General features: G+C 50.8%; 1 protein-coding gene across 8 annotated transcripts in view; it reads right to left on the reverse strand.

Moving 5' to 3' along the window:
* Window positions 1-2,321: 2,321 nt before the first annotated feature.
* Window positions 2,322-25,018, reverse strand: part of DLGAP4 (DLG associated protein 4) — a 73,845-nt gene continuing 51,148 nt past the window's right edge. For 7 of the 8 annotated variants that reach the window (XM_027704730.1, XM_027704728.1, XM_027704727.1 and 4 more), the window contains 6 exons: window positions 10,756-11,117; window positions 9,338-9,429; window positions 8,495-8,898; window positions 6,597-6,688; window positions 5,207-5,359; window positions 2,322-4,065 (listed from right to left, as the gene is read on the reverse strand). In XM_027704730.1, the coding sequence (XP_027560531.1) occupies window positions 3,850-4,065; window positions 5,207-5,359; window positions 6,597-6,688; window positions 8,495-8,898; window positions 9,338-9,429; window positions 10,756-11,117 (1,319 nt within the window). In that variant the 3' untranslated portion in view covers window positions 2,322-3,849. Of the gene's footprint in view, window positions 4,066-5,206; window positions 5,360-6,596; window positions 6,689-8,494; window positions 8,899-9,337; window positions 9,430-10,755; window positions 11,118-11,366; window positions 14,663-25,018 lie in introns of those variants that run through there. The other variant, XM_027704735.1, reaches the window with a different exon arrangement.

The raw sequence follows: 25,018 nt of genomic DNA on the forward strand, positions 1-25,018 counted from the left end.
CCTTGTCCCAAGTCCCTCTCCAGCTCTCTTGGAGCCCCTTTAGGCCCTGGAAGGGGGCTGTAAGGTCTCCTGGAACCTGCTCTTCTCCAGGCTGGACACCTCCAACTCTCCCAGCCTTTCACAGTTCTTACACACTGCCAGCACTGCCTCAAAAATACCCACGGGTGGGTCAGGCCCCGGGCCCCCTCCCTGGCAGCTGCACCCCCGTTGCTGGGGCTGTGCCTCGAAGCAGCAGGGACAGCCGCGCACCCCGAGGGTCCCCGAGCCCCGCACGAGTGGCCGGGGCAGCACAAACCCACCCAGCTCCTCTTGCCGGGATCACCCGGGAGCGTGTCCCGGAATGGCCTCCCAGGGAGGTGCCAGCCTGGCTCCCGAGCCCCGGTTTGACGGGGGGGACCGGGGGCACCCGAGCAGATTGTGCGGGGCCGGTGCCGCGGGGCCCACGTGCATCCACAGCGAAAGAGGCGCTCCGGGGGAGCCCCGGGGAACAGCCGCTGTGTCAGCGGCTCCTGGGCCGGGAGAGCCGGGGCCGCAGCGCCAGCCGGGGCACGGAGCGGGCCAGGGACCGGGCACGGAGCGGGCACACCCTGGGACACGGACTGAGTCTCCCCCCACTCCCCCGGGACCCTCCCCCGCCCGGGGCCCTCGGGGGCGGGGCTGGCCTCGTCCTGCAACTACGTATGTGTTGTGATTGGTTGGCAGGACCGGTCGCCCCGCCCACAGGTTTTTCCCGGAAGTATGTTTGACACAAGGCCACACCCCCGTGTCCACTAGAGGCGGCCATTTTGTTTCGCCCGCCATCTTATGACAGGGCGCAGCCATTTTGTGAAACGTCATGCCGCTCTGTGATTGGCTGGTAGCCATCTCGTGACACTAGGGCACCCACGTGATCTCAGGCAGCCCTATGATTGGCTGCGTGCTCCCTCTGGCCTCAGATAAGAATTATATACGTGAAAGTGAAATTGTCATACAAGGGCGTGTTTAAATACTTGTAAGACATTTTTTTGTTTATGTGTTATGCACCTATTTATACATGTAACACTTTACTGCGTGTTTAAATATGTGTAAGACATTTTTTCTATATGTTATGCATTTATTTATATATGTAACACTTTACCCCTGTATTGGTATGTATATATGTATGTATTGCATATATATGTAATTTAATATAGTTATGTAATTAACATATGTAAATGCATTTATGAAGCTGTAGGGATTAGGTACTTTTAATATATTTTATATATTTTAATATAAATTATATGATACTGTGTAATAACATATAAACACATAATTATTATTTATATTCATTATTATGCGACTAATATAAATGATATCTCTAACACACAGGTATCACACAGGTGAGCAGGTAAAGCCCAGGGGGTGGGCGCTCTGCCAGCCCATCACACCCAGCGTGACCACAGAGGGCACAAACACCCGGGCAGGACCCCACCCCGCCCTGCCCACCCCGAGGAACAGCCTTGTGTCCCCCTGCCCTGGGATGTGGCCCCTCACAGATCAGACCAGGGGCAGTTCTGGTTGGTTTTAGGGTAAATAACCCACTCTCTGCACTCCTGGGAGCTCTTCTCTCTGAGGGGCAGCAAACAAATGAGTAAGGTGGGCACAGCCCCCCCCGAGCCCCCAACCCACTGCCCACCCAGCCACCCAGCCCAGGGTTGTGACTGTCACTGAACAATTTGGGGGGCTGAGCTGGTGCTCATTGACCCTGGAAAGGGGCAGCTCTCCAGGACAGCTCCCAACAGCAGCCTCAGCCACTTTGGGAAGAGTAAATAAAACAAAAATTTAAAAAGTTAAAAAAAAAAATCACATTTCCCTGGTATTCCCTAAAAGAGCATCTTTGCAACCCTCCCCAAAACCCGACAGTGCAAGACAACAGTGTTTCCACCCCCACAGAATCATTAAGGTTATAAGAGGCCTGCAAGATCAGAGTCCAGCCTTCAACCAAATCCCCCCGTGCTCACCAACCCCTCTCCCCAGGTGCCACCTGGGAACACCTTGGGGACACATCCAGGGATGGTGACTCCAGCATTGCCCTGGGCAGCCCATGCCCAGGCCTGACCACCCTTTCCATGAAGAAGTTTTCCCCAATATCCAACCTCCTCTGGCACAAATTGAGGCTGTTTCCTCTTGTCCTGTCCTTTGTTCTGTGAGAAGAGCCCAACCCCCACCTCAACCCGGTGTTGAATTTGAATCACATCATGGCCAACCTTTGATGGGAATCCAGCCCCATGTTTCAGAGTTTAGGGTTGTGGGCAGAAACATCTCATGGACAACCCAGGACAGCACGAAAGGCTCAGACAGCATTCAGGATTTCACTTTTATTTATTTTTTGCCTTCTGGATCACCAACACTCTCACTGAAACCTCTGGGATTCCACCTCCACCCCCATGACAGTAGCATACAATCTCCCAACTTGTTCAAACATGTGAAGAAAAAAAATCCCCAGCAAGATCCCTCAGGATGGGACAAAAACCTTTAGTGGGAGGGGGTGGCAAAGAATCGCGTAGTGGCAGCTCTGGCTCCGAGAAGCCAGAAAAGGAGACTTACAAAGGGAAAAACGGGCTAAAAAATATTTAGCAATCCTTCCTCTACCCAGAGAGCAGGGAGATAAGGAAAAATAGTCATCTGCTTACACACAGGGTATATATTTTTACACACACTTTTACACACATCTAGATATAGTACATGTAAAAATATATGCTATACATCTGCCCACCCTCACCCAGGTGAGTCCCACCTGCATGGTGTGCATGGGCAGGTATACGTGTGTAGGAATTACTATACAGGTACTACTAAGTGTATATGTGCATATGTACACATCGTACAGGCCGGTGGCCGCCCCTGCCCCCCTCTCTGTACACACACAGACCACCCACCCCAGCACCAGGATGCTCCCCTGCGCTCCCCCGGCCCCACCCACTCTAACAGGTCCCCCAGTGCAGCAGCTTCTTTCTCAACAAGCAATTCAAGGGAAGTAACTTGGGAAAGGGATGAGGAGAAAAATCAAAGTGATGTGGCTCGTGCTCTGTGGTCCTTCAGCTCCGCTCCTATGCCTGGAGGAAGGTCCAGCTCTCAGGATCAGTTGCTCACTGTCCCTTCCCCCTTTGCCAGGTTATTGCACGTTTGCTTCTGGGCTGCATTTCAACCCCTCTGTACATTCTACAGGCCCCAGCATCTTCTCCCTCCCACAAACAGAGGATACAACCCCCCGCCCCCAGTCCTTGCCCACCCCAATATCCCATCCCAAGGAACACAAACCCCGAGGAAGGCTGCTGGCTGGCAGAGTGCAGCAGGAGTACACACCAACAGGTGTTCTCTGCAGGGAGGGGGGTTTGGAACACGGGAACTGAAGCCATGCAAAGGGTGGGAGAAAGGGAGCAGGGGGAAGGAAAAATAAAGGATGAGAAGGGCAAAACAGATTTAAGGAGGAGGAAGAATACAGCATGGCAAGTGCTCAAGGCTTCATGTTTCCTTGTCCTCTTCTTGTAAACAAGCTAATAATTTTCATGAGATAGAACAAGTAAAAAGACTGAAGTTCCAAGTCGAGGGGCTGGAGTTCCCAGGAGTCTGTCCAGTCCGTTCAGCGACACCACAGCCAGGGAGAAAACGAGGGGCATTTTTTTCTTTTCTTTTTTTTTTTTCTTTGTTTTTTTTTTTCTTTTTTTTAAAATCTTCATTACTTAAAGCTGAGAGAAAAAAGCCAACTCAGGAGCCCTTTTCAAGGATGGCTCATTGTCTCTATACTGAATAAATCACACTAGTTTCAAGAGAACCTTTTTTTCCTTTTTAATGACTTATAAAACCCACCCGGTGCCGTGCTCCGCCCGTGGCTCAGAGGCGGGTCTGTGCCTCGGGGACGTAGATCTCGATGCTGTCGGCGCTCTCGGTGGCCGAGTTCTGCCGCACCGAGGCCGCGCGCTTGGCCGCCATCAGCCGCTTCCGCGCCTCCTGCCGCTGCTTGTCCGAGTCGGAGCCTTTGTCCCGGTTCAGCTGCGATTTGGACTTGGCTGGCTTCTTTGGCACTGGAGGAGGTGGTTTCTTCTCTTCCTTTAGGGAGACAGTAAGGAAAACCCCAAATCTAAAATAAACATGCACAGACAGATGCCTTCTCTGACCTGGTGGGGACTTGAGGTGTGAGGGACTGAGCAGTGAGATCCAGTGTCAGGGGAGAGAAGCAGGAGCAGCTCTCGAGCAAAACACACCTCAAAACCAGCTGCCCCAGTTTCTAGAGATGTGCCATTTTGCATTTCAGAGACTCATAGAATGTCTTTGAGGTAGAAAGGACCTACAAGACTCGTGGAATCACAGAATGGTTTGGGCTGGAAGATCATCCAGTTCCACCCCCCTGCCATGGGCAGGGACACCTTCCACTAGACCATGTTCCTCCAAGCCCCATCCAACCTGGCCTTGAACACTTCCACGGACGGGGAGTCCACAACCCAGAGGTTGATGGTCCACAGACAGGATCACTGAGTCCAACTCCTGGCCCTGTAGAGACGCCTCAAGAATCCCACCATGTCCCTGAGAGTCTGTCCAGATGCTCCTGGAGCTCTGGCAGCCTTGGGGCTGTGACCACTGCCCTGGGGAGCCTGGGCAGTGCCCAACCACCTTCTGGGGGAAGAACCTTTTCCTGAGATCCAACCTAAACCTCCCCTGACACAGCTCCATGCAGCTTCCACGGTACAGGGGCCTTCTGAGGTGGCCTGGAGTTCAGAGGTTGTGTCTGGCCGAGCTGGAGGTCAGGGCACAGTACAGGCGGCATGAAAACATGACTTGATCTGGAACTGCAAAATTTTAGTATGCTGCCCTGCCCTGAGCCACAGTCCTTCTACCCTTACCTGCAGAGCCAGGGACACCACCTCTTCTGCATTTTCAAAAGGCTCCAGTTGTTTTCTACACTACTCAGGCACTAGGAATAGTTAAACCCATTCACCCACTGCTGGGAACACTGGAGTCCCCTGCAGCACTGCTTACCACTCTGGGCTCTCTCCATCCCAACAGCTTTTCCCCTTGTACAAAACTGTTCCCACTTTTACTCAAGAAGAATGGCTTCAGTACCTTGCAAGGCTGTGAGACCATATAAGTGCCAGATGGCAGAAGCCCTTGAGAGCATCTGTCTGCAGACAGAAATAGATACCCAAAATTGTCTGCAAGGTGCTCTGGCCACTCTCCAGTGCCCCACACTCACCTTTCTCTCTGGTGTCTCTGCCAATTGCCAGCTATTCGCTTTCAGGTGGTACAGCTCATCAAACTTCATGCTGATGTCTTCAATGGACAACTGAAGGAGATCCCAAAATCCAGCCAAATCCTGGGCTGTGGGTCTGGGATTGGCATTAGGGTTCTAGAAGGGAAAGCATTAAAAAAACCCCTTTGAGAACAAACATACCTTCCTGCAAGCAGAGCAGCCTGCAACCATATTTTACCTTTTACCCTTTTACGCCTGCCTGCAACCAAAACCATCAAGAACCCACAGGAGACACCAGCCCTGAGCATGCAGACACCCAAAGTCATCATTTACAGCCCAAACCATTTCTGCCAAGCTCAGGAAGCAGAGGTACTGACTGCACTTCTACAGCAGCCTGAAGAATAGCCCTGAGATAGACACTCTCTGCTAGCACTAATCCCACAGCAGGAACCCCCACCTGAAGGTCCCCAGCATGGGAATCAAAGCCAGAACACTGGTTTCTTACACAGAGATCCTGATTTCAGGGGGGGAAATAATGGAAGTGGACACACCACGACACAAACATAGCTCTGATGCCTAGAGAATTCACATGCAGATGTACAACACTCCAAGGAGCCAAACAGAGCTTTCATAAGCAAAATTACTTTGCTCCATTCCCCCCCAAAAACAATGTGAAAGCACCAGTACTTCTCAGGCTAGGGTAAAAAAATTTTAAATAGCTTAAGTTTCTTCCAGGAACAGGATTTTTGCAGTTCCCAGACAGCTGAACTGCCATCGTCAGCCCTGGAAAGCCTGGGATCACATTGGAGCAACTGAGCACAAAGCTCTGCTGACAGCCTGGCAGCCTGTGCTGCTGCTGCTCAGCTGTGATCAGCCAGAGATCAGCAGGCAAATGCTCAGCACTTTACCCCTTCCTTCTCACGTTTCTCTGGGATTATTTTACATGTAAAGGGGAATTCACCTCTGAGAAAGCTGGCAAAATCCATAAAGCTTGAGGGGAAAACAAAACCACAGATTCCATCAATCCACATTAGCCCTGTTCAGCTCTGAACATTCCCTTTGCAGAAATCGATTCCTAGTGCCGTGTGACCAGTGTGACAGTCCTGTCGGGACAGTTTTACCAACCACATCATCTACACACAAAGGAAGCATGTCTGGTCTTTCCAAACAGTCCCTCCTCTTTAGCCAAACCTCAGCGGTTCACTCCAAAAAGCCCCTGAGAAGCAGCAGGTTAAGCCAGCCCTCACCCACCGTGGCATTGACCTGAGGCTACAGCTGCACTGGCCTTATTTTCAGTGTCAGCAGCCTGTTAATACCTCAACATGTTCCTGTAGTGCTGCTGAAGCAGATATATTTCCCTCTCAGAAACCAGAAGAGACAGATCCAGACTCACCAAGTTTTGCTCACAGAGGCCATGGAATTGCTGAAACTTCTGTGACATTAGTAATTGTGCACTGCCCACTGCACTCAGGACTTTTCCTAAGACTGTGGGTGAGGAAAAAAGAAAAAGACTTCAGTTGAACAGAGTATTAATTGCAGCAATAAACTCCAGTGTTTCTGAAGCAAAGAAGCACTCAAGTTATTAGAAAAACAGTTTCAGAGATCCTCAGGCACTAACTGCTCTCAGGGAGAGATGATGTTTTGAAACTATATTTGTCTTTACCATCTATTAATGCTCCTTCTGGCAGGCCAAAGGCAGACCAGGCTGAGGACATTACAACACCCAAGATGGCAGAAAGTTCTTTAAACTGCCCTCAGCCCCACCTCAGTGAGTAGGTCTGCTGGCACCTCTTCACAGATCACATCCTGCTCTTCCACCCCTGCACGAGGTGAAGGTGGCAAAGGGCAGGAGACCTGTCTGCAACCTCCGTGTACCAGCAGGGATTAACACACTGAGGACAGGGCTTCTGGCACCCAGGACTTCATGCTCCTCTTAACAGGTTTTCCAAGCAGCCTTCGGGCATGGCAACGTTCCTCTGCTCATTAGTGCAAATACGCGGTTTGGGTTCTTCCCTTCCAAAGGCAGGTTCAGAGCCTCCCCCACCCCCGGGCCTGCAGCTCCATCACTAGCAGGGACCAGCTGAGCCCCACTCTCCCCCTGCTCTGCTGCTGCACCTGAGCCAGCTCAGAGTGTTTGGAAATCTTAGTGGGACAGGCATGTGCTGGGCTCACTCACACCCACCAAGGGTCTGGTTACAGGATCTACCAGCAGATTGTTCTTAGAGGTCACAGCTCACACGGGTCTTGGTGTCTTTCCTTGCCAGAGCACTCCTGCCACAGGTCAAACCAGGTCACCCCGAGGCAGGGAGATCCCTGGCAAGGCCTGTACCCTCGGCAGCCAGGACAGCACTACAGGGCAATCGGATTAGGCATTAGCTCCCTGGGCCCCAGCAGTGACACTGAGCTAAAACTGAGCCTTACCTTTGTTTCACCTTTCTCAGGTATTAAAAACATAAAAACCAGACTCCATACAAAGATTCTGCCCTCTGCAACCCTGTCACCCACTCCTGTCACTCCACATGCACCATAGGCATGATTCCCACTGCAAAAAGCCCACAGTTTGTCAACTCATTTGAAAATAATGAAACAAGCCCAACTGGGACCGAACCCAATAATATCAAGTGGCCTTGTGTTCCCTGTGCATATGCTTTTGGTGTATTCAGCACAAATTCAGTGAGGCTTTCCCATATGAAGAAACCTCCACTTTCCTATAAAGACAAGTTCATCAACTGAACATATCAAACAAGCTCAAAAGTTGTGTTCATTTTGTCCCACTGCCAGCTAAGCTTTTCCCTGTTTGAATGTAATGCGTGAGGCTTGGAGAGATCCCACAGTCTCCCTGAAAGCTTTTTCCATTTAACTTCTTTTAAGATTAAATCCATTTAAGCTTTTAGCAGTTTTGAGTAGTCAGAAGCCACATCATCCCATGCATGTCTTACATGCTGCATCACAGCCTTATTTCTAATTCCATTTGCTAGAGGAAGTTACCTTATCCTTTCCAAGGAAAAAGTGTTCCTTATCCCATCCTCACCTCCATGCTCTGCCTCTGTGGGCTTCAAGTAATTTCACAGAATCAAGGAATGGTTTGGGTTGGAAGGCCATCTCATTCCAACTCCCTGCCATGGTCAAGGACACCTTCCACCAGGCCAGGTTGCTCCAACAACACCCATCCAACCTGGCCTTGCTCACTTCCAGGGATGCAGCAGCCACAATTTAACTGCAGAAAGCTGACCCAACACTCAGTAACAGATGCTGCCAGGCTGCTCCAGTTCAGAGGCTGCCAACACCCACCTTCCTCAGAGAGATTGTTCTCTTTGGTCTCCTGGTCCATCTGACGGCACCAGCCTTCCAAGCGCTCTGTCTCTGCCTGCAGCAGCTTCAGGAACCAGAACCCGTCCCGCCGGCAGGCTCCGGGCTGCGCGGGCTCCGATGGCGACGTGGAGGTCTCGAGCCAGGGGTCAGGAGGAGGAAGGGAAGAAGGCTCCAGGGCCGGGTCATTGTTTTCTCCATAGGAGAGGTTTCTCTTAATCTGTGAGGGCTTGGCTGGTTGCCTGGTGGCAGCATCAACACCAATGGAGTTGTGCTGGGGGCACTCAGCGAGGCTTCTCTCAGATGATTTACAGTTGGAGTTATTGGGCTCCTGTGTGTCAGAGTCTGTGTCCTGTTTGGAGGACATGCTGCGAGAGTGGCTGTTTCTAGAGAGATCAAAAGCAAACATTCAATAGCAGGACTCGACCTGGCCAGCCTCCCACACTGACAGTGAAATCCATTTGGTTTATGCCTACGGTGGAGCCTCACCCTGCCCCTCCTCACACACAGACACACCACACACTCAGACAGACAGAATTATAAGGTTGCCTGCTTACTGCAATCGGCCGTTCAGACGAGAGGGCTGACGCACATCTATAATTACAGCTTGTAGTTTTTTATTTTTTATTTAATGTCAAGCTCCTATTGATTTGGCTGTTACAGAACAAGTGGTTTTTGCAGTGGGTACGTGCTGTGGAGGAAGAGCTCTCCATGGGTCCCATTCAACACCACTCACTGGCACAAAGCAGGGAAGAAGGTCTAAGCAGAAGTGGGGGAAGCACAATTTAAAAAAAAGAAAACTACACAAGGTTGCGTCTCACTTACCGCCACTCGTCCTCTACCTGTACCCCGATGGACTGGAATTTGGTGGCTGGTGGAGGAGGCTCCTCTTTTGCCACTGGCTGAAGGCAGTCAACCTTATTAAACAAAAAAAATACAGACAAAAACAGACACAAGAACTTGCTGCTGGAATTCACATTAGTAGACCGGGGTGCTGCACACACACAGAGCAATGCTGACACCACACGCCAACGGGAGGGTTGTCTAAGGAGAGGCATGAGGCTACTGCTCAGCTCTGCTCCCACCTGAGGATCAGGGCTGTGTCCTCCGGGCTGCTGCCAGGTACCTGCTCTAAGAGCCCACCCACCTGTGTCTGCATGGTGGGGTCGTGTGTCCCTGTGTGTGCCATCCCACATGGGCAAGGGCCAAGGGATTCAAGTGGGGACAGAGAGCTGATTGAGACCGACAGCAAAGCCCTGCTTCCTCTCTCCCAGGGATTGACACCCTCCACAGCTCCAGATAAGAGGGTTAGAAGGTTTTAGGAAAGAAATCTAGGTGGCTTAGGAACTAGCTCAGAGAAGAGGAGAAGATGGCACTCAGCCTCTCAATGCATGTTCTCTCACCTTGCTGCCCTTCCAGCAGGTGTTCTGCCCCACCAACCCTGCAGAGAAGCTTCACTGTCACCTGTACCTCACCGGCCAGGTAGCCTTGCCAAAAAGCTGATGGAGAACTTGTTCAGCACACACATGGTGACTCAAAGCTCAGATCCTACATTTAAAGCTGCTCAAGTTCCCATCTGCAGGAAACAGCCCTGAACCAGCACCTGGGACAGAACAAGAGCTGATAGCCACTTGTAACTAAGAAACCTGTCCCCAGGGGAGGGTGCAGCTCCAGAGGATGCAGTTTTGCTGACTACAGCATGGATTTACATGGGTTCTCATTTGACCATAAAATCAACAGCTCATTTCCACAGATTTCCACAGACTTAAATGCTTCCAGGAAGGGAAGCAGCAACCTGCTGGGAATGGTGGTCAGAAAGGAATTGATCCTTCCTGCATACAGCTCTGGGACCATTTGGCATTGCAGCAGCCCATCCCACGTGGATGTCAAGCAGAAGGTCCCTAGAACCATGGCAGACAATGAGTAGGCTGATGGGAAGGAGTACAAAGTACTGGCAGACCAGCAGCAAAAGGCCTCTTCCGAGGTACTCACTCAGTTAACATGGTCTCACTGCTCTTGGAAACACTAAATTTGTATAAAAGAACTTAGTCCTTTCTGGGCTGTTATGGGAAGGTGCTACTGTCCCTCACCCCGGGAACACAGGCAGTTAGTCTGACAAGGCAGTGAGCGTCTCTTGCTATTCTAAGTGAGCTCAGATGCACACTTGGTCACAGAAAAGGCACATGCTAAATGGATGGGGTAAGGACATTCCTTGGGACAAAGGAGAACAAACTACTCCATACTTGTATGCCTATAGACGACAGCTTTCTTTTGGGGATATTCTCCACTTTAGGCTCTTCGCTAGTCAGAGTCCCTTTGTCACTTTTCAAAGTTGCATTTTTCTGAGGTAACTCTGGAGTGTCTCTGGCTGGAGTCACGACGCTCCCCCTCGTCACACTGGGTGTCCTGGTGCTGTCCAAGCTGTCCGAGGAATTGCTGAGCCCTGACTGGCTGGTCACCTCACTCTTGTGGTCCTGGCTGTCCAGGTAGGTGTCCTGGGCCGACTCAGTGCTGCTCTGCACAGTGACAGAGATGAACGGCTTTGATGTGGTCCGCGGTGGGACAGGAGGTGGAGTCTTTTTATATGCCACTAGGCATGATGAACCTGCAGTGACGGAGGTGGGAAGAATGGAGAATGCAAAAGACAGATTGGAGAGAGGGAAAGAGATACAGTGAAAGAGAAAGAAAAAGCAGGTCAGTCACAACATTCAAGAGGTGCCTCCAAGCAGCAGCTGGAGGCAGAGATGCAGAACCAGCCCACAGCCAGCAGCTCACACTGGGGACCCAAACCAAAGCATAGGGGAAGCGGAAGGCAGAGCCAGAGCTAGCTTGCAAAAGAAGTCAAAAGGAATACCATGATGTGTGAAAATCTGGAAATAGAGAAGAGGGATAGAAAAGCCTCCCAAGACTGCTACAGGGTTTGGCAGGTGTAAGCCTCCACGGGGGGAAAATATTCTTTGTCTAAACCCTATGTTTTAGTGTCCTAGAACAGCCAAGTGTCTCAGTTCTTTGTCCCATCAGTTGACAAGTTTCAGTGTCTGGATCAGGGCGATGGTTTTTCCTATAAAAATGGAAAAAAGCCATAAGTACGTTAGATGCTGATGGTAGGAAAATATCTGAAGTACCTGACAAACCTGTCTGCTATGTGCTAAAGGAGAAGACACCACCTGGACACAACAGTCCAAGGGTGGCTACTCCATGACTCCAGTTCCAGTGCGAGGCTGGAGGTGTGTGCCCAGCAGGCACAGAGCACACGTACCCACCACAGGTATGGATACACACATGCCTGGCCACACAGATCAGAGGAGCACTCACATGAACCTGGCCACAACCACAGCCTCATCCTCCTCCTGTCACTGGCTTGACAGGATGGAAGTCTACTGATGAAAATACACGTTAAAGGTGGATCCTACAGGCATGTTTAGGCCCTCAGTCTGTCAGGGACATACAAGCCCCTGAGACCACAGTCCCACTCCAGCTGCTGTCCACCCAGGACAGGTTGCAATGGGCAGGGCATGGCTAAACACACTGACCAGCTGCCTAACCATACACAACTGACCCCTTTCATCCCCTTAACCCTGTACTTCCACTCTTGGTCTTCCCCAAATGACCGAATGCTCTCTTATCCTACATTCAGTGTCTCCCATGAAGTCCTGTGCAATCCCAAACTGCTTTTCCTCTGCACCCCATAACACATCCCAGCCCCTGCCAGCAGCCTCCTCAGTCTGAAAGATCTACAGTTTCTCCCCATGGCTCACAGTGACACGTCAGACCTGGGCACCGAGGCTGAGGCTCTGCTGGGACAACCCCTGGAGGGGCCTGGGCAGTGCTCAGGGGTTCTTGGCTTGGTGACCCACCTGCCATCATCTGTCCCTACTCTGAGGTTGTACAGATGGGCCTGTGATGGCCTCTGGAATCAACCTGGGAGGAGCCCAGCAGGGTGTGATCTGAGCTTCTGCTGTTGTCTCAGCCTTCATGGGTGTGTGGAGGAGCTCTGTCACATCTAACACTGCCCTGCTTCTGGGCATCACCAGAGAGGTTCCATCACCCTCCTTGCACAGCACTGCCCCACCACTGCTTCACCTTCTGGGAGGGCCACATTCCCAGAGTGGGAAAAGGTGCTGCTGCCGGGTTTCTCGCAAGGGGAATTTAGGTCTGTGTGGCTCTGGCATGCCAAGCCCTCTGGTCCCACTCCCCCGGCAGGGAGCTGAAGGATTGCATGGATGCAGGTTTTGGGGGAATCCCTGACCAGACAGCCCAGGGTTACCCTTCTCTTGCCTCAGTGTCTTGGTGGTGGGGGACAGCCAGGCTTTGTCCCGCAGGTTGGGCAGGAAGCTTTGCTGCTCTAGGTTGGGAACAGATCAGCTCCATGACCACCCTGGGTCACAGAGAGCCAGGCTGGCCTGAGCTGTACCTTACACGTGAAAAGGAAATGTGTCCCTGACCCTGGACATGGTGAGGCAGCACATCACTGAGGCACAGCTACAGGGCAGCCCCTTTTCCACATCAGTGACAAACCAAGTGTCCCTAAGTCACTGCAGTACAATGACGTGGGAAGCTCTGATGGTGGCAGGGCTGCCACTCTCCTTGGTTCCTTGCCCCAATCCATAGTCCTTGGTCTCCAGCAAAGGGATTCTGTCCCTCAAATTGAACCCCCACGCCTTATCTTGGTCCATGCACACCTTTTCCCAGGCCCTTGACAGGCAGATGTTGTCAGGTACCAGCTCAAACTCTGCCAGGTCACCCAGCACCATAGAAGGGCTGTACAAACTTAGAAATAGTTCTTAAGTGTTCTCCTAGTACAGCTCTGATGGCTGCAGGGGCTAGGATTCCCTTAGGTTCTTTCCCTGCTTCAATCCATATTCCCTGATCTCAGTAAAAAGTTTTGCACCTCAAATCACAAGCTCCTACATCCCAGTCCCATATAGAACCTCGCCAAAACCTGTGGACAGTGACTGATATATATACACATATATGCAAATACAGATCATTTTCATTAAACGATACTCTTAATTTTACCATTTCCACCCCTTAAGCAACCACTAGCATATTAACAAATTTAGTACCAGATTAGACCAGTCCCCTGTTAGGAATCCTTTGACTATTTAGGAGTGCAAGGGCAGGCAGAGGTACCTGCTGCTCCCCAACATTACCCTCCACCTCCAAACGTCCTGCATGCCCTGGGCAGCTCCCAGGAGGGCACCTGACAGATGTTTTGATGTTTCAGGACAATTAGACAATCTGTTCCATGGATAGTTTTAGCATAGTTAATTGAAAAGTACCAAATGAACCTGATCCGAACGGATTACAGGTATGGAAAGGGATGTTTCAGGTGACAGGAGCCTCCTGGCAGCTCCTGTTCCTGTCCAGACAGCTGCCTGTGCTCACTGTGGAGCCTGAACACACTTGAGGGGCATTCAAGAGGGGGATTTCAGCTGCCTGAACCGTTTCCAATGGGACCAGAGCCAATCCCAAGCAACCCTGGGAGCCGTATTCCCTGTGGAGCAACCGCACAGCTCCACCCTGGGCCTTACTGACAGTATTTGGACGTGCCTGTACTTACATATCCCAACATTTACTGTATTAACAGCTAAAGTTACACTTCAAAGGAGGAACCTAAATGGGAGGGATTACACCAGGAGGAGATCTGTGTTTCCAAAAGCATTTTTGTACCCCAAGATGCTGAGCAGCCCTGACAGTGACACAGTGCTGCCTTGTGTTACTGTACCAGGGCTACAGCAGCTACAGGGAGGGCAAGCCACAGCCACCCAAACCGGTGAAAACATGTCCCTGTGCCCCTTCAGTTAAGTACCTCCCCACTCCATATGGCTTCTGTCCTTCGCCAGGGGCAGTGCCCAGTCCACAAACTGCAGGGTCCCCTGCACCCACGGGCTCTGTGACACCCTCGTGCTCAGGGCCAGACTCCTGGCAGCACTGTGGTGGCTTGGCTGGCACCTTCATGAGAAGCTCAGCTCAGGTTTCCCTGCTGCTGACACCAACAGGGCTGTAACTGGGGAAAGGAAATCGATGGCTATCTGACATTGAACAGTGCAGGGAGGCAAAACAAGGGGAGGGCACAGCTGCACAGAAAGGCAGCAGATCCTGGGGGAGGAGTGCTCAGGGTCAGTAACTAGACCCAAATTCATTCTCCCAACTACCAACAGACAGCAGAAACTGTTTGTACTGCTTTGTTTACAGAGGGAAACTGCAGCATCCTCCTTGGCTTGTTCCTGGGGATCCCTTTGTGCCATCCCACTTGACTGAAGGGCAGCACGGGCTCTGCTAGAAGGGAAACACCCAGTACCAACAAAACACGCCCCTGCTCATGTACAAAGGGTCAAAGGGTTGACTATGAGAGCTATAAGTTTAAGGCTCTAAGAAACATTGCAAATGAAAAATGCAAAAAGATCAGGAGCTTTGAAGAGCTAGGGATGCATTTATTAGTGCAATTGCAAATTAACCCCCCTGAAGCCCTCCGCAACCATAAACCAGGACTTTTGAATGCCCAGCAAACCCAGAAAACACCCCCTCCCTAAAATGCGTTTCAAAAGCACAAGTCAGAGCAAGCCCACCTAGAACAGTCTGACCTTGGCCCTCAACACAACTCTTAACTAAGTTTCAGTGTTTCTCGCATCTGTGGGAAGAGACAAACATATTGAGGAAGCCAACAGCATCCCAGTGTTTCCACAGGAAATGCAGGTAGCATGCCCTCCTTGCAGAGGCCAGTTGCACCAGTCAGGAGCATTCCAGTTGCTGACTTACTCCTCCAAAGGGCTACAGCACATCAGGGCATAGATCTGCTCTGGAGTTGCTGTGGGTCACAGCCTGTTATATTTTAAAATCAGCTTGTGCTGTAATGTGGAACTACAATCCCCACGGGTACTGGAGCAGGCACACACTTCTGCACAACCATCAGCTCAGTCTGCTTGGCAACATCAGCAAACAACCCAAAAAGGTGCAGAACAAGGAAGTGTGGAAGTTGTGCTTAAGCTTCCAGCTTTGCAGCACTAGGCTATTCCTGCTCACAGGATCTTCTAAGGTTTATTTCAGCAAGTTGTTGGAATTGAAAATGTGCTGTGGATGACTGATTTTGGGGGGGAGGGATGTTTGTTTATAGCCTTCCTTCTGTCATTATTTTTAGAAAGCAGCTAGTTTCCAAATTAGCACCTTCCACCTGCCCTGGGGGCTTGGGCAATCCCCACTGATGCAGCCCCAGGCAGAGGAGCTGTGTCTGCAGAGTCTTACACTGGACAGTCCTCCAGACCCTCAAAAAACAGCTGGGCATGCTGGGATCTTCTCCCTGTCCTTCCAAAGAGCCAGGCATTTGCTTCTTGGAAGACTAAACATAGAGTCATAAGAGAATATTAAATCCAGCCCTGACTTAAGAGGCCCCTGTTCACACCCCACCAGCCTGTTACCTGCTCAGTACCTGGCAGAAGCAGCAGGATCACAGCCAAGGTATTTGGGTTCAGATTTAAATATCATAATTGCCCTCAAGTGTGTCTGCATGAAGTGCCCAGTTGTTCCACTGCTCTTGCTGATTCAATACAGCCTGGTGACACTTCTAATCATTCCAGGAACTTCAAGGACCTATTCAAACCATCCTCATTTTTGTTAAATCACCTCAAAGGTGCCCAGCCACAGTCAGCTGTGCAGTTCCACTGCCCTCAAACATCAGCAGGGCTGATTATCACTGTCCTGCTCTGTGCATCCTCTGTTCTCCTTGGGAAGAGCTGAAGGAACGACCTCCATTCCTCACAAAGCAGAATGCCCCAAAATAATCACTCCTACAAGACAAGCTCATTTGCCTTTTAAATAAAACAACCCTCGGGAGATTCCAGTCGCATGGCTTTGGGCTGGCCTTTGCCACAGGATCTCCCTGCTGGAAGGAGCTGTGTTCGGAGGCAGTTTTCAATAGCAAAGGGAACTGGAACAGCTGCATTCCAAGAAGCCTGACCTCTGATTTTCATCAGCTCAAGGAACACTTCAAGGTTGGAGCTTTAATGAACTGCAGAATGCTTTACTTGTAGAGAGTTGAAGTGAAAATGATCCCCAGTTCCAATTACTACTGAAGACAATACAGACATTGATTGATTTTATGGTTCACAACAATCCCTTCAGACCTGATTTTTCTCATAAAACAACATATTTCTAGCCATTACAGCCACGGCCAAAGAATACAGGTCTCCTCAAACCTGTATTTGGTCTGTAGAGAAGCTATTTTGAGTATTCTGCAGATTGAATGTAAGGATACCTCAAGATACCTTTAGGATACCAGGTGGAGGCACAGATGAGAAACCTAGCCAAATTTTGTAAGTGAACAGGAAAATCACAGAAGTCAGAAATCGTAAAGGCTTAGGTGGGAAGGAACCTTAAAGCTCATCCCATTCTACTTTCTGCCACGGGCAGGGACACCTTCCACTATCCCAGGTTGCTCCAAGCCCCATCCAACCTGGCCTTGGACACTTCCAGGGATGGGGCAGCCACAGCTTCTCTGGGCAACCTGTGCCAGGGCCACACCACTCTGACAAGGAAGAATTTCTTCCCTAATATCTAATTCAAATCTCTCCTCTTTTAGTTTAAAACCATTCATCTTTGTCTTATCACTATCTGTCCACGTAAAAAGTCGGTCTCCCATATAACTCCATCTGAACACAATGGGAAATTCCCATGAAGATGTCATCTCTTGCTCTGACAGAATGATTGTCTTTAGAGTGCCAGAGAAATTTTAAAAGAAGTCTTACGGTGGTTAAACAAAACTACTCCTGGAAAGCAAAGTCAAGCGGCCGCATTTGTTCAGAATGGCAGTTTTTGGAAATGCTATAAATACCTTCTGCCTCAGTGTTTCCCTTCATGAATCTTAGTAGCACTGATCTTTGAAAAAAGAAGAATCTCACCTTGATACTACACAAGTAACAGGCACCTGATGGGGAAATGCTGCTGACTGAGCAGGCTGGGGGAGCCAGGGAAGGGCTGTGGGCTCTCCTGCCAGCCCTCTATCCACGCTGCAGTCTGACCCTCAGCAGCAGCAGCATCCTGGAGAGAGCAGCTCCTCCACATCACTATCCAAATCATGTGCTGCCTCCACGGGGACTGATGGTGCCCACACAGCCCTGCAGAGTGACCAGCCAGGCAGAGCCCTTGAACTCTCAGATAACCCAAAGGAACACTAACACTTCACCAGCTCCCACAGCCCTTGGCTTTGCTTACTGTACCTGCTGTTTATTTATCATGAAGCTGATTCACAAGCCAGGCTCTGCTTTAAGTTAGAGGACAGAGCATTCTCCAGGAGCTCCTCCCAGCAGCAGCATCAGGGAAGAGCCCTCATCCACGTGCACTACAGCCCTGTGCATTCAAATCACCTTGAGTAGTTTGAAGGGGGTCAGTGGAGATATTCAACATTCCCCTTGTTATTGCCCTACCCATTCTCAGCTTTCAGCCCTGGCACAGCTCAGCAGGCAGAGCAGCAGTATTTGGGCATGGCTGGAGTGACAACTGGGACAAGGGGACCACTGTGGGCTTGTCGCTTCTCCCACCTTACAATTATCTTGTTTCCAGGACAGACAACCAGGCCTTGGGCTCTCTGCCCCCATCCCTCCCCACAGGACCTGTCACATCAGCCCCTGGATTCCAGGCAGAAGCAAGAGCATCACAGTGGCATCAGCGGGCACAGCAAAGAGGCCACCCCGAGAGCAGGCGTGTCTGCAGCAGGGACCAAGGAGAGCTGAGAGGCAGCAGGCTGGTGTCACATCCTGGCACCCCAAGGCAGGAGTGTCACTCCTACTACTGCAGCTGTTCCTACCACCAGCTATGGAAGATGAGCAGCCCTCACTCAGGGTTGTACCTCTGTCCCTTTTCCTGACCCAAACAGCTCTGGAATGGCTGTTGCTATTTCCCCTTGAACACCATCAACGCACTTGTGACATAAGTACAGAGGGGAGACGCCCTAAGGAGAACCATTCCTCCCACTCAAGCTCTTCTGGGAGCAGCCACAATCCAACCCCCACACATGCCTGACCCACACTCAGCTCCCCACTGGCACAGCCTGTACCAGGTTTGCAGGCTGCATTTCAGCAATCTGGCATTTCGTTGCAGAAAGAAATCATTTTTTAGCTTTAAGAAAACACCTTAAAGCTCCCCAATGCAGCAAGAGAAGCTGTCGCAGGAAGCCCTTCCATGTTTGCAGGAACACAGGATTAAACAGACCTGTGCAAATAGGTCTTTGCTTTCCAGCTGGGAAACCACTTGCAAGTGCTGCTCCAGCAAGCACAAAGTTGGTAGATCCATCACCTCGTGCTCCTGTTCAGGTCCAGCACCCACCCTGGTCACAGCACTCCTGCACGTCCCATAGGCCCTGCTGGCAGGACCCATGTATCCATCTGCTATTAGGAAACGAGGGCTGGCCCTGCCCTTGCCCAACCACTGCCAAGTAAGCAAGCTCCTGCATAACCCTGAAACGAAAGAACAGGACAAATCCGCAGGAAAAGGACCTCAGACTCAAGGAAGCATCTCTCAGATGCTGCAGTCAAATGCAAATAAAGAAGCAAAAGGCTCTCTCTGAACATCAGCTCTGCATTTGTAGACTAACAGTAGAGCTCTCATCCAGAAATCCATCACAACATACTTTGTACAACCATTTGTGTTCTGTGGTCACCCATGACAGAGATGCCCTCAGGGAGAGCTGCAGTGTCCCTATGCAGTGTGGCTCAGGGAGTGCCCAGGGCAGGCAGGGGGCTCGGGTGGCAGTATCCTGTCACTCAGGGCTGCACAAGCCTCAGCAGCCAGTTCTGATTAGAGACCCAGTCCCTGTACTTTGGAGGGGGGAGCAGGAACACTACCCAGGGAAGGAAAAGCTGAAAACTGTGATATCTTTACATGAGACACCTAGGATTTTTCCATGTACCAGCAGTTTGAGCATCACTGAGATGCTCCAGTTTGGAATTCCTGCACAGGGAAATGATAATAAGCACTGATACACTGAGAACTATTACACAGGGAAGACAAGGCAGCTTGTTTTTTTAAAAAGAGCCTCTTGTAGAAGGTCATAAATTTAAAAGAGCCATGAAGCAGCAGACAACATCCCCCAAGAATCTGACAGATCTGGTCATTCCCCCCTTTCAGCACAGCTTGCTGCAGTCAGCCTGACAGTGGGGACACAGCAGATGCTGCAGGGAATGCCAACCACAGACACTCCCAAACCCATCTGCAGCAACTATTACTGGAGATGCTGTGTTTTAGAAGAGACACTACTGATTTCCCCCCACCCTCCCCAAAGTGATTGTCAGCAGGGGTTTTAAAGCAAGTTGTAACAGTGGCAAGAAACTCCAGCCTGCTCCAGCCACGCATCCAGCAAGAGTCCATCTGCCCCGAGGGACTGGGGCAGGTCTCCAACACAGCTAGCACAGAGCAGTGGCCTAAAGGAGCATTCCCTGCTGCTCCCTGCCCAAGGGCTTAATTCATTAACAAGAACCAAGGTTCCCCAAACCAACCATCCTGCCTCAAGAAGTCACTGGGAAGACAAACACCATGGTCCCAAGGGAAGCAGAACTGCATCTCTGATGGGGTGGGGGTGCCTGGACCCCAGGGACAGGGCCCTTTGCCTCCCACCTGCCAGCTCACTGCCCGTTTAGTGCGGGCACACACCTTTTTCCAGAGGGGTGAAGGGTTGGTGCACCAGATGGGAGTTCCTTTGCTCTGTGCTGGGACTCAGGCTGTGCTTATCCCCCCCCCAGCACCCTCCCTAACAAGGGGCGATGCTTTGGGAGCTTAACACACCAGGAGAGGTGAAGCAGCACAGCTAAAGGGAGCCCAAGCCCACAGAGCCCTGGGATCTCTGACTATCAGCCATGCTCCTGTAGTCTCCACCAAGCCCAGGGCCCTGCTCCAGGAATTCAGCCATGACAGCAGAAGAGTCCCCAGCAGCATACAGACTGTCCTGCCAGCTTGGGCACAATGGAGTCACCACGGAGTCCTCCTGCTGCCAGATCTTGCCCAGACCCACCAGCAAAGCCAGGCCTGCAGAGCTGCCAAACCAGCCAAGAGCCCACTCAGGCAGGTCAGAAGCTCGAGCTGCTCCATGACCACACCCAGCCCTTCCCCAGGCAGATCCCCGGGCACACAGACCCTACGGCACAGAACAGTAAGCAGAGGCTATCGGAGAAGTGCCAGTGGAATTCAAACCCATGGCAGGTTTTACAAATGTAGAAAGCTCTTGGCAGCAGCAGCCCAGCTGGGCTTTAAAGCTGCTCTCAGACACACCATTTCTGCCCACTGGCCTTTGTGCAGGGGGTGCAAAATTGGGGGTACCACAGTGCCAAGGGGCCCCCATACTATGAGACCCAGCAAGACTCATTGCATCACCCAGCAGCCTCTTTGCTACACAGACACCCCACTGAGCCCTCTCCTCACCTCAGGACCCACTCACAGCTCCACGCTGGCTCTGACCCTGGCCTGAGGCACAGTTGGGTGGAAACAGCCACAGGGGGAGGAAACAGGTCCCTTGCTGCAGCAGAGTGGGGGTGCTGGGGGGCTGAAGCCTTTCTGTGCACACAGCAACAGTCACTGGGAACTTATGCTGCTGCTTTTCCTGACCCTGGAGAAGGCAGGGAAGCTCTGCAGATACCCTGCCTACACATCTGGGCCACACAGCAGCTAGCCCTCTCCAGAGGGTCATCAATAAGGGGCTGAGCTCTGAACCATCCATGCCACAGAGGATTTCTAGAGGCAGCAGACACTTCCATCAGCCCCTGCCACTGGAACAGGTCACTGCAGCCAGTGCCAGATAAGAGAAAGTGAGACTTGACAGACTGGAGCACACACCACCTCACAGAGCCCACCCAGGGTCAGCAGCTCAGCACCCACCACTCGCAGGGCTCCAGGAGACACGAGGACCCCTTCAAGTACTGTAAAGGCCACAGCTTAGTGACCATGTATCAGCCTGCACTGAAAGGTGCTGCCACAACAAGAGCAACAACTCTTTCTGCTAATGCACCAAAGCATTACCCACTCCATCCTCCCATTCCAGAGAACTGTGCCTGCAGCATCTCACCCAGGTGTGGCAAATAAAGCTTAGGACTAGCACAAGGAACTGTCCACTGGACTCAACCATGAACAGGTTGTCACTGCAGCAGCATGACCACACAGTGCTCAGGGCAGCTCCAACACCATCAGCCAGGAGACTGGAGACAAGAGTGACCCAGCTAACAGAACAGGAGAGAGAAAAGGCAACTGAAGTTATCTAGAGATTGGCATTCCAGAGAGTATTTTTAAGGAATAGCACTTATTGCAGGCCCTATTCCTCCTTGCTTTTAAACACATACTGTGGCAGTCCTGAAACACTGATTCCCTCGCTATGGGACTGCAGACTCTGTGGCTGCCAACTGCACACTGAAGCTTTTTGTCTGGGCTAGTTTGGGCTCTCTCTGTATGAGAGAGGCCTTGTGCAGAGCAATAACCACACAGGACATCCCAGACCACGGATAACAGGGGAAGTGAGCACTGGGCTGAACTGAGTGCCACAGAATTCCTGTCACACAGCAGTGTGCTCCTCTCCCTGCTAATGCTGCCCTTTCTGCAAGGTTTGCTCAGGGTTATGGCAGCACAGACATGAAATCAGGGCATGAATGTGAACCAGATGTGAATTAACCAGTGCCCCAAGACTGCAGGCTTATCCCCCTCTCCTTTCCCCAGCAAAGGATGTTATCCTGCTGCTCTGCAAAGCAGCAAACCGCACAGAGCAGGGGAGGCCTTTGGAGGAGACACCAACCTACGGAATGACTGCGAATCCTCCGTGTACCCACTACTACAGCCACTTCTAAGTGCACTGAGGGTATTAGCATTAATTAAAGTGTTTAAGAAAGCTAGTGTAATTAGGCAGGTCTTACTAGTTTTCCTTCAAGCTAGCAGTTTCTAGAATATCCTGCAGAATTAAGTCCCACCAGCTAATTATGCACTTCATAACATATCCTCTCGCTTCACCATCACTTCACTTCGTGCACTGCCACATCACTCAGAGGATGGCATATGTGGATGCTTTTAACTTGCTTCCCTGCCACTGCAGAAGTCCAGGGAATCTCAACACACCTCCTCAAAGTCACAGCCAGTCAAAATCCATATGGCTAGAAATGGCTTAGAAACCATGGTAAACTAAGCCTGTTCTTGTCTATGTCAAAGCTCAGCAGCTCAAACGTGCTATTTCAGGATATGCTGATTGCTAAACCCCAAATCAAGTCATTCCCAAGCACCTGCTCACGCGTCAAAGGAGACACATCCCAAGTTCTCAATGTACAGGCAGTGGCTCAATCTTGAGCACAATGTAAGTGCAATAACCCAAGTCCTGCCCTCTCAGAAAGGTGCATGTGTCAGTGCAGCATGGTACAGATGGCACAGTTACTCTGTGGGAGCTCCCACACACCTCTTTCAGCCCAGTGACCATCCTTGCAGCCCACCAGGAACCACTTTGTCCAGGATCTTTTAATAGATGCAGGAACACGAATTTCTCCTGTACAGCAGAATCACACCTAAAGGTTTTGGGCAACCAAGCCCCCAGACACTACTGCGGTCCATGGAAGCTTTTACAAAAACTGTCCAGTTGCTGAGGCAATATTGGCACATTCCCACCAATGGATAGTCCTGAAAGCAGGGTGGATGAGTTACTATCATTTTAAGTGTGCCACTAAACACTGTTCACAGAAGAGCTGGCCAAGAGGGTGCTGAAAACACTGATGGCAGCCAGCAGCTTGTCAACACAGAGCTGTGATAACAGGAGCAGGCCCGCGCTGATGTCAGCCATCGCCGAGTTCCCCCTAGAACGAACAGGGCTCCCAGGGGATTGCTCCATCCCCAAGAACAGCAAGCAACTCTCTAGCCTACCTAAAAGATCCAGAGGTTGCTGCCATTGTTGCCAAAAAACCCTCAAGGCAAGAAGAATTAAATTTCTCCATCACTTTGATCAGCATCAGGATTTGCATCCCAGTTTTCAGTTATTGTATCCCAAATTTTATCTGATGCAGGTAATCTGCTCACAGCAAGATATTTCAGCTGTTTTAGGCAAGGGAAGCATTCGGTGATGCCACCAGGAGCAGCACAGGCGGTTTTCCCAGACCATTATGAAAAACCCTTCCCACACCCAGATGACTAGAAATTCTTTGTAAGCTGAAAACAAACTCCACCCTGTACTCATAGGGCCAGGGAAAGCACATGTGTCAGCAGCTGAGGAGACAGCAATGAACACAGCCTCTTCACCAGGGAGATGGGAAGGCATCAGGCTGGACTCATCTCCCTACCAAAAATTCCAGCCCTTAGTCAACACTCTTTCCACTTGGACATTGGCTGTCAGGCAGTCAGCAGAGATTTACATCTTCAAAGCTACAATCATCAAGAGGTTTTAAGTCAGATTCAATTGAAGCTATTTCCTCCTTTAAGTATGTACAAACTGAGATGTGGCAACATTATGTTAACACTGAAGAATCAAAGTCAAAATTGCTGGGAAACTTCTGTTGGCTGAGGCACAGGACAAATTTTGCATGTTAGAGAAAGCTACTCCATATTCTAATTCACTGTTTAACATGGCATTAGTTATGAGATTAAAAAACATCACATGAACAAATATAGAAAGGGCTGTAGCAGGCGGCTCCCTCCATTAGCATTACATTTGACAGTGGTTCAGCTGCTGCACCACATTCCGGTCTGATCTGGCGAGGAAGAGAAGTACTCAGAGTCAGAGCAGGCAATTAAGCAAATATTCCAACCTTCTAATCCTTTTGGGTAGGGTGCTAGGGAGCTTTGGAAAGCACAGCTGTGATCATTGATTGGATTTCTAAATGCTCTCACACGAACTAAGCCCCAGATACCACAGACCCCAGCTGACTTTGCTCCCCAGCCAAGCAGAGGTGCAGAGGAACAGTGCCATGTGTCCCCAGTGTCACTGCTCACACTATTCTCCCAGAGGCCAAGAGTCCCCAGCTTTGACTCCTTAAGAATTTCAAATATCACAAGTACTCCCAGAACAATGGATACCCCAAGGGAGGGGGGATCTGGACTGTGACTAAACCCAGCACTTTCTGGAACACTTCATTTCGGGAATTGAGCAGGCCATTGGACAAAGGAGCCACTGTGCAGGCTCCAGCTCTGAAGTGAAAGAGCTCAACAAATCCCAGGTGTGGACCCAGAGCCTTCTCTAAGCACATCTGAGGCTCCAATATCTGTGACCTACATAGATTCCTGCCACCAAGTCTTCATCTTCACAGCTTGGTTTGCTTTTCCTGGAAGCTCCAAACCACCACGTTCCTAGTTCACAGGCCTGAAGAGTCCCCATAAGCTCTCAAGTTCAGATCCCAGACCACTACTTTGCAGCCACAAATATGGGTAGCAAGGTCTGCATTCATGGGTGCAGAATCTGTTTGCCCACGCTCACCTGGTCCCTCCAGCCTGCAGAACCTGCCATGAAGATATTCTGAGGATCTGAGACTGTAACTAGAAAAGGGACACTAGAAAAGGGAGGGGTGA

This window comes from Neopelma chrysocephalum, unplaced genomic scaffold (assembly GCF_003984885.1).
Source record: "Neopelma chrysocephalum unplaced genomic scaffold, ASM398488v2 Primary Assembly neopelma1_286, whole genome shotgun sequence".
In the NCBI taxonomy this organism is placed as follows: Eukaryota; Metazoa; Chordata; class Aves; order Passeriformes; family Pipridae; genus Neopelma; species Neopelma chrysocephalum.